This window comes from Siphateles boraxobius, unplaced genomic scaffold (genome assembly GCF_051911475.1).
Source record: "Siphateles boraxobius isolate OS27281-9 unplaced genomic scaffold, OSU_SipBor_1 46, whole genome shotgun sequence".
Lineage (NCBI taxonomy): Eukaryota > Metazoa > Chordata > Actinopteri > Cypriniformes > Leuciscidae > Siphateles > Siphateles boraxobius.
In genome coordinates this window covers 6,691,416-6,700,652 of record NW_027509097.1, presented here as the reverse complement: position 1 = coordinate 6,700,652, position 9,237 = coordinate 6,691,416, and the positions used below count along the sequence as shown (strand labels likewise).

General features: G+C 36.7%; 2 protein-coding genes across 4 annotated transcripts; one reads left to right on the top strand and one right to left on the bottom strand.

The window, feature by feature from the left end:
- Window positions 1–659: 659 nt before the first annotated feature.
- twnk (twinkle mtDNA helicase) lies at window positions 660–5,726 on the bottom strand. 3 transcript variants are annotated; one of them, XM_077200496.1, is made up of 6 exons: window positions 5,649–5,726; window positions 3,750–4,847; window positions 3,290–3,530; window positions 3,001–3,108; window positions 2,496–2,637; window positions 660–1,221 (listed from the first exon to the last, which is right to left on the bottom strand). In XM_077200496.1, coding segments are annotated over exons 1-6 (1,938 nt in total). In that variant the 5' UTR covers window positions 5,650–5,726; the 3' UTR covers window positions 660–873. The 3 variants fall into 3 exon arrangements, with proteins under 3 accessions (XP_077056611.1, XP_077056609.1, XP_077056610.1); XM_077200494.1 differs by having other exon boundaries at window positions 3,750–5,137; window positions 5,649–5,718; XM_077200495.1 differs by lacking the exon at window positions 5,649–5,726 and having other exon boundaries at window positions 3,750–5,195.
- A 203-nt stretch (window positions 5,727–5,929) lies between these two features.
- mrpl43 (mitochondrial ribosomal protein L43) lies at window positions 5,930–7,706 on the top strand. The gene is made up of 3 exons (XM_077200497.1): window positions 5,930–6,214; window positions 6,645–6,751; window positions 6,929–7,706. Exons 1-3 carry the CDS (start codon window positions 6,084–6,086, stop codon window positions 7,135–7,137), a joined length of 447 nt encoding a protein of 148 aa, XP_077056612.1. The 5' UTR covers window positions 5,930–6,083; the 3' UTR covers window positions 7,138–7,706.
- The last annotated feature ends 1,531 nt before the right edge of the window (window positions 7,707–9,237 follow it).

Below are 9,237 nucleotides of genomic sequence, written 5' to 3'. Positions count from 1 at the left end.
TTCGTATACCACAGCATCAAAGTTGAGGCATGCTGCCAAAATGACTATTCAGGCTTTATCTCTGCAATGCCTTGACATTTTGACACCAAACTTTGTATGTGTCATTGTCACCTCACTCTGACCACATCAAATCGATTTCGTAACTGCGCCACCTATTTGTTGAAAGTGATAAACCATTAAATCATCTTATAAGTTACTTTATATATGATTTTTCAGCCATTTTGCAAAAATTCTCTTAAAATGTCTTTAATTGCTCCTTGCTGCAGTTGGTCTGCCAATCCCTCCCATGATGGCATCTGTTTCCGCTTCTTGCGCTTGGCCCCGGTAATGGCTGCTTGCAGCTATATTATTTATATATATTTCTTTAAACATGAGGACTTTGTATAATTTTAAACCACCACCGAGATATATACAAAGATTCAACTGTCTGAACTGTCTACAAAACACCTTATTAACAGTTTTCACAGCCTCCTTTAAATAGCTTATTTGTGACATTTTTCTAAAATGAAAATGAAACATAAATAGATCAGATTACATTTTGGACATAATCCATAAAATGGATTTACATTAATGAAATGTATGGCAGGATCTCTACAAATGCAGCTTTACGGGTCTTGTATCATATTTTAAGTGTCCTTCTTTAAATAATCAAATAACAATTTTTAAACAAAAATAATTTATTTCATTTTGGTGCATATAAAACATCATTGTATTTATAAAACATTGCATAATATTTAAGAGGCTCTAAAAATACTAACTATCCATCCAGAACCACCTCTATAAACAAACAATGAAGTGTGTTAACATCATAACATTACATTTTCATGTATTACACATTTTATTTGAATTCATGCAAACAATGAATTCTCTGAGCTACTGGTTTTTTCGTTCTCCATCTGTGGAACCCTTTCCTTCTGCTGAGCCCTTAACTGTCTTTGAGATCTTGGCTTTTGCAGACTTGACAGGTTTCTTACTTGTTTCTTTGAGTTCAATCTCCTCTATTTCCTCTGTGCTGTTATTCTTGTCCACAATCACTTTACGAAGTTTCTGCTTTCCTTTCACAGGAGCAGAGAAGGTAAGCGAGGCTTTATTAAATTCTAAGGGAAAGATCCCCACGTCCCCATCAAAGCGGTTCTTGGCCACCTGTAGGGACCTTCGGCCGGGACACGTCACCAACTTCTTCTCCTGAAGGATGAGCACGTTATCTGCCTCCTGACTGGCCTGATATGAGGAAAGCTATACATTAGACCTAGTAGATTTTATTATACTGTAGTAGTAGTATAGCTTTTAATGTCATATCAGCATCTGAGGCTATCTTCACGGCCAAAAATACATTGGTTGCATAAATACAACAAAAAGAAAAATACAGCAGTTAAGATTATATAAGATGTTTTACATATACACATGATAAAAATACAAAAACCTTTTCTGGTAAAATTAGCACAATGATTTATTCACCCTCAAGTTATCCTAGTATACGACATTCTTCTTTCAGACGAATACAATCAGAGTTATATTTTAAAAATGTCCTGGCTATTCCAAGCTTTATAATGTCAGGGAATGGTTGTATATATTTCTGTACAGTCCATCAAAGTGCATCCATTCATGATTAAAGTGCTTCACACGGCTCTGGGGGTTAAAAAAGGCCTTCTGAAGTGAAGCGACAGGTTTGTGTAAGAACTTTATCGACTAAAATAACTAGCTTCCGCCAGACAGCAGTAGGCAAGTCGACTTACGCCAAAAGAGTAACCCGTGGCGCATGTAGGATGTAGGATGTAGGAGTAGCGTAAGCTTTGATGCCTCTCACGGTTCAAACAAACAGGGCTGGGCAACAAACACAAGCTCCTCCGACATTTCTCTTTAAAAATTCTCGTTTTAGACTTCTAATTCATGACTGGTGTTTTGTTTTGCTCTATCCTCTGCACTCCTGTGTTCGTCATTACGTTGTGCGTCAAGAGTTACTCTTCGATGCGTAAATCGATGCGTAAGGCCGTCTGCCGGAAGATAGTTATATTAGTCGATAAAGTTTTAAATATGGATATTTTTCTTACACAAACCTATCGCTTCACTTCAGAAGGCCTTTATTAACCCCCAGAGCCGTGTGAAGCACTTTTATCATGGATGGATGCACAGACTTAAAACAGAAACCGGCCATTTACTGCCATTATAAAGCTTGGAAGAGCCAGGACATTTTTTTATATAATTCCGATTGTATTCGTCTGAAAGAAGAATGTCATAGAATATCTCTAGGATAACTTGAGGGTGAGTAAATCATGGGCTAATTGTAATTTCTGGGTGAACTATCCCTTTAAGTGACCTTACTAAATAAAAATGTATTATACATGAAAACTAAGCATGTCAAATTTCGTTGTATGTAAATTGTACAATGACAATAAAGAAATCTATCTATCTAAAATCTGGATACCAAGTTTACTTTACAGCTCAACTGAAGTTGCAGAGGAATAAACATGCAGAGATGGCCTTTATCTACCAACCTTGGCTGTGCCAAAGATGGATGCTGTCTGCAGTTCTTTATCATCCTCTTCTTTCCGAGGGTGGATAATTAAAGTCACGTGACAGCAGCTGTTTGTGGCAAACTTCCTGAATGCTCCAATTATGTGGTCTTGTACTGCAAATCTGAAAAAAAAAAGAAAAGAAAAAACATTTGTAAGGATACATTATCATTAATAATCCATATATTAATTATGAATTAAGTTTCCCACACGTTTGGGACAATTGTAATTATTTGATTAACAAGTAAGGATTTAAAAAAAATTATTTTATAGAAGTCTAACTCAGAAAGAAAAAAATCAAGCTGAAGAAACACTTGATAACTAAGCAATGAGCACTAAATAATTTCCATGACTTTTTAAGATTCCATTAATGTCCATGATTTTTCCAAGCATGGTAATCACACTTTTGAAATTCCTCTATATTTCCATTTTTTTTTCAGGACCATGGGAACTCTGAACAAATAGCATATTAAAATTGTTGCCTCACTTGTCCAGAGACAGGTTCTCCTGGCCCATCATAAACTGCAGGTTGTCAATGATCACATGACTGATGTCATACAGGTAAACGGCATGCTGCATGGTATCCAAAACAGTCCTGTACAGGGACAAAAATGGCATTTCATAAAATATCATGAGAAGAAGCTGGTCCTCTGCAAAAGGAAATTATAAAAATCTATGTAAGAGCCTACATTACAAACCCATATGACTTGCAATACAATACCTATTTACAATCAAACTATGCATTACATTTTAACAAAAGAATGGCAATGATTTACTTGATGTTCTGCTGTCCATGGAAGGTCATAAAGAAGAGAGGCAGATCCTCAAACTTATCAGCCCACATGTCATATTGGTCCAGGTTCTCCTCCAGCCTTTGCATGGCAAACTGGGTCAGCATAATTTTGGCCAGGCGCACATTGTTGATTTCAAAGCTGCCCCACAATGTGTTGACACCCTGCATGCACAGATCTAGGGCACACTCGCTGATGAAGGTGGTCTTTCCACTGCCCGTGGGACCTACATATACAAATATACACAAATTATTTTAATGTAATATTTATTGTTTATATAATATTTATGCACATATATATTTATACTTTATTTGTATATTTTACACATTTATATAATTATAAATATTATTTCACATTTATATTATTTAATAAATAATAAAAACCTTTGAAGAAAAATGGTTAGAGTGCAATTAAGCAAAACATAGCAATTCTGTGTTGACTGTACCCGTAAAAACCGTCAGCTCCCCCTTGCGATGACCTTTAAGGATTCGATTAAGCTCAAGGAATCGAGACCACTGTATCCCAGCCACCTGCTCCACATTAGCCAGTTCCCCGTACACATCCTCTCGTAGCTGTTTGAAGGACACAATGGACTTGTGGGCAGCAGGGATGGAAGCCTTGACAATTCGCAACAAGTTCCTGCCCTGGGCCAAAGCCTCACTGGGGCACGGCTGAAACTCCCCTGGCCGGATCAGAGAGCAGCGTTTCAGTCCAAGTTTCCTGGAGAATATTTTTGAGGCTTCCCAGGAGCGCATATCTCCCCCAAGCCACAGTGTGACTTTCTTGAATTGCTCCAGATAAGGCAGGAGGATCGGGGGTAGACAGCTCACACCCCGCGGCAAGGCCAAAGACGGAAGACCGGTAGCCTGACTCACTGCCATGCTGTCCACCTCACGTCCCGTGAGCACAACCTCACCGTCTTTCCGTCCTATCAAAGGCAGGCCGAAGAGGTTATGGTAGCTGGAGACTTTTGGTACTGTGGCTTCAGTATAGACCACCCGTCCATCACCTTTCACGGCAACAGAAAGCAATTTAACACCCCGGAGGCCCGAGTCACGTCCACTAAACCAGGGGAACACCAGACTCTTAGTGGGTTTGAAGAACCTGACCCCAAATTTCTTCAGTGTGGCATTGGTGAGTTTACCGATCTGAAACATGGCTTTAACAAGCTGTACTTCCTCTTCCAGCAGGTCGGAAAATGGCACGGAGCTGCTCCATATTTGTTGCACCTCCTTCATCTCCATCTCTATTTCTTCTTGCTCCTCCAAGCTCTCAGGAAAGCCCAGCAGCACATTAGGGCTGATGGACGTCTGACCCTCATTCAACATCACCTCGATGCAATCCTGGAGGTCCTCCCAGCTCCCCTCCACTAAAGTCTCTTTACACAGAAACTGTCCGGTGGTTTTATCGATAAACAGCGAGTAGTTTTCTTTTCCAGATCCCTCAGGGGCTGGTTCCAGAAAAATACTAGGAGCATGTAAGCAGCTGTAGCCATCATGGAAAGGGATGTCTTTAGAACGAAGATACTGTTTGATATCAGTCACTGTGAGGGGCAGGACAGGGAAATCGATTATAGACTTTGCATCTTTTCTTAACGTTCTGCAGAAATATAAGGCAACAGCGGGTCTTAATCGGTTTTCAAAACAATACAAGGTTGGCGCCCTAAAAGAGTGCTGGAGGACTGGATTGAGGCAGGGCTGGCAGAAAGATAGATATCTCCAGAGAGAAAGATGAGAGGGTTTACAGGGACTACAGCCCTTCCCCTGCAAGAGACAGCCTGCCCCCTTGAGAAACCTGCTCCTCCACATTTGCTGTTAATTCAGAACATCAGACCTGCATTGATTATAGACAATTTGCTCAATTACAATAGGCAGTTTAAAAAATGTGGCTGTAACAGAACAAGAAAAAAAACTTTCCTGTGATATTGTGATAAAATAATTTCAATATTTAAACTGTGAATTCCAGTTAAGATATTTAGATGAGATCATGAATATGTACTGCATAACAGCAATAACATATCAATCATTAATCCATTCCTGTATAATAGGTCATTAGTAGACGTGCATTAAAATAGTTGCAAATGCCATGAAACTCTAATCAATATATTTTCATATATGAATGCACATGAACTATTCTAATGCTTGCAACGGATTTAATTAAAGTTATTATAAAGCGTCACCAAAATAACTGTACACAGTGTATGCATGACCCCACTAACGTAATTACTCAACAATTTAGTTTGTACGTCGTGTATCTATAAAAGTAATGAAGCTAGTCCAGAGAAACGTTGGCGGGAAATACGCGTAAAAAACGCATATACCGTAAAGATTTGACATAAACTTACTAAACTGTAGGTAACGCGCCAAACTGCATCATGTGTATGCATGTCCCACTGAATACGAGGTCCGAACTCCAAAATACTTCCGTGTGAAACATGACACTCTTGTCGTAGTGTGTTTAGACAAAGCGAATTAGACTGTGTAGCTTTAAGTTGTAATAAACATATATTTAGAAAATAAGTAAGATGTCATGGTCATAGTCCCTGAAATAAAGTTATTGGGAACTTTCTGTTTGTTACAAAACTGTATTTCGATCACTTCTGATGCGAAGTTTCTATTTCCACCCGGACGACTATTTGTAACGTACCTGACATTACACATGTCTTCTGACGGCTGTCCTCTAAATCTAGTAATTCAACGTTCGTGATATTATTTTAACCAATTCTGACAACAATCAAATAGAAAGTTGAACTGAATGTTGCATCTCTGAAGAGGTGGACATGACTGCTCGAGGAACACCGAGTCGTTTTTTACAGAGCGTTCTTCACAATGGAGTGGGCCGCTATGTTTGTCAGCTAAAGCGAATCTCTCTGGTCTTCTCAAAGAAAGGACAGGGCTCTTTAGGAGTCAGGTGGGTTTACATCAATTGTGTTGATCATGTATAATAACATTTTACATAAACTACTTCTAGAATGATCACTCTGTATGGAGAGAATATCTAATTATTTGGATTTTTTTGTGTATCCGAGATAATATAACATAATAGATTATGTAAAGTCAACATTTTCAAGAAGTAAAATATAAATTGTCTAGGGCTTTACGATAGTAAAATATGAATATTTATTAATTTATTAATTATTTTTAAATCTGTGTAAAGATTTTTGTTTTGTTTTTTTGCCGTGGTTCAGTATATGTAATACAGTTCATGTTGCAAATGTTTGTGGGGTAATTTAATTCGAGTAGCACGTTTCAGTGAGATCCTTTGACATTGTGCATTATTTGTGTCACTTATTGTAAATTATTTAGCCTAATTCTAATTGTATGTAACGTTATTCCTCCAGAGATTTCATTGAGGAAGGTGTGGTGGACTTTGCCAAAAATAACCCAGGAACTGTGGTTTACATCTCCCCTCAGTCCTGCAGAATTCCTAAAATAGTAGCCGAATATTGTAAGTCTGACCTTTCCTGATATTTTATCAAAATATTTTAATCTGTTCTGCTGGCTTACAGGTACAGGTTGTTTCCTGCAGTAATGACTAAATGTTTATACAATCAGAATTTTTCAAATATATATTAAATACCAGTGTGCTTTTTTTTTGTACACTGTTTTTATTTGATCTATGCAGTGAATGGTAATGTGAAGGAGGAGATGGTCACCAACAAAACATCGCAGGAGATTGCTGAACTTATAACCAAGATGTCCAACCAGTCAGGACTGGACATCATCCGCATTCGAAAACCCTTCCACACAGACAGTCCCAGTATCCAGGGCCAGTGGCACCCCTTTACAAATCGACCCCCCAACATCGAACCAGTGGGCCAAAAGACAAAATAAGCAATTTGCTATGTATTTATTCCCTGATTGATGTGCTGACCTGTTGGGTGAGCTGTGAACTTCCTCTGCCACAGCACGAAAATCAGCACAGATTCAACAGTACTATGATAATTTAGATGTTTTAAGCAGTGAACTGTTACTAGACTGTTAAAATTATACTTTTCTGTTTGATGAATTATGACAGATTATTTGTGACTTGATAAAGTTTATATAACAATTAAATTCCTTATAATATGCCCATCCAACTGTTTCCACTGGGAATTTTTTTAACCTAAAATGTGTAAAAGCAGAGGGTGAGTAATTTTTCCACTCCTTTATAAGCTTAATAAAAGCCTACTTTTAAAATATTGTGTTTATGGTGCATATTCGACGTGTTTATTTCTAAGTTAGCGTGGCAAAACAGACTGGACAGATCTGTCTTCCTGTTTATTCCTGCACCAAATAAACATGAATGAACATCAGAAAGTATGTTAAAAGATTCAGTACATCTTAATGAAATGTATTATGTCTCATGTAATTGTTTGAGTATTTCAAAAGCAGAAAGACATCAATAAAACCGCTTTCGTAAAGCCAATGACTATATAGCATGTTAGGAAAATGAACTTGAGGAGAAGAGAGGAGCATTTTGCTAAATGTATGCACTATATTACATATTTATTATATTGTTATATCATTACAAAAATATGTTCACACTTTAGATTAGGGTCCAATTCTCTCTACTATGACTTTAGCCCCAATAAACTCCTAATTATTGCTTATTAATAGTTGGTAAGGTAGCTGTTATATTAGATATTGGGTAGGATTAAGGGATGTAGAATAAAGAATAAAAAATTCTTCAGCAGAATAAAGCATTATTATGTGTTTTATAAATAAACAGCCAATTTCCTTTTAATATGCTAATAAGTAACTAGTTAATAGTGATAATTTGACCCTAAATGAAAGTGTTACAAAAATATTTTAACATTGTTATAAAACTGCATTATATCAATATTGTAGGAATGAGTTGTTTATTTTAATCTTTAATAATACCAACTGACAGGTATGTATGTTTACAGCATTAGTTGAGAGAGATTTGTTTACTTAGCATGTTAATTAACATGTAGGCCCTAAACTGTATCTAATATTTAGTCAAATTAATCTATATTGAATCAAGATCAAAACCGATTCGCAAGCTTATGAATCGAATCCCCACCCCGCTTTATATTTCTCACTCCAGGTCAACCTTAACGGTTTGCAGCCCTGTAGTATAATCACTTTAATATTATTTATGGAGTTACATAAAGTGTGAATATGTAGGTTTACTATAGACAAAATTTGATTAAAATGGTGACATAGATATAAAGCTACTCCCACGCATAGAACCATTTTTGTTTCAGTGAAAAGTTCTTAAAATAACAAATTTTTTCTTATTGTAGGCCTACATTTTTATATTACTAAGAACCATGTTCTACCATTTAGTGCAATAAAAAGTTTATTGGATGCTAAAGGATCTTCATGGAACCATGAAGCGCCATACAAATAAATGTGTGTGAAATGTGAATTATTTCTTTTTTTAAATCAATTGAGCGATTTTGTAGGCCATGCAATGGTGACAACTGGCAGCTGTTACACAGAACCGAAAATTTGGGTCAGGAAGTACAGGAAATCATACTATTGCTAGTTGTAAAAACATATTTCTGATTTTGTGGAGGACGAAATGTAATAATTTTAGAATGAACAATAAAAAATCGTTATTGATTGATTAGTAATCTGAATATTAGGGCAGAAGGGTCATTCTGTGTCAAATCAACCAAATTTCTGAAACTTCCCCTGCTCAAATATTTTGTTAATATTTTTTCTGTAGAAAGACAAACATAAATAGTGATGAAAGCCAATATATTTTATGTCACAGTCACAGATGTATATTTACTTAGTAATCCACTATTTTGAAGATTCATCAAAATGACAATTTTCACCAAAGGTTTGGAGTCAAATTACAGGGGGGTAAAAATGACTTTAGAAAGATGGAAGCATCATTATTTTATTTTTACACAGACATTGGTAGGTCTATTTGTTAAATCGGTTGACTTTAGCAATCTTTGTTTCATTATGCCAGCAGTG

Coding starts and splice junctions, on each gene's coding strand:
- twnk (XM_077200494.1), bottom strand. CDS start 5,112: ATGTGGAGGAGCAGGTTTCTCAAGGGGGCAGGCTGTCTCTTGCAGGGG. Junction 3,109..3,289: donor CATGGACAGCAGAACATCAA/GTAAATCATTGC, acceptor GTCCCTGTACAG/GACTGTTTTGGATACCATGC. Junction 1,222..2,495: donor CCATCTTTGGCACAGCCAAG/GTTGGTAGATAA, acceptor TCCTCATATCAG/GCCAGTCAGGAGGCAGATAA.
- mrpl43 (XM_077200497.1), top strand. CDS start 6,084: ATGACTGCTCGAGGAACACCGAGTCGTTTTTTACAGAGCGTTCTTCAC. Junction 6,215..6,644: donor CAGGGCTCTTTAGGAGTCAG/GTGGGTTTACAT, acceptor TTATTCCTCCAG/AGATTTCATTGAGGAAGGTG. Junction 6,752..6,928: donor TAAAATAGTAGCCGAATATT/GTAAGTCTGACC, acceptor TGATCTATGCAG/TGAATGGTAATGTGAAGGAG.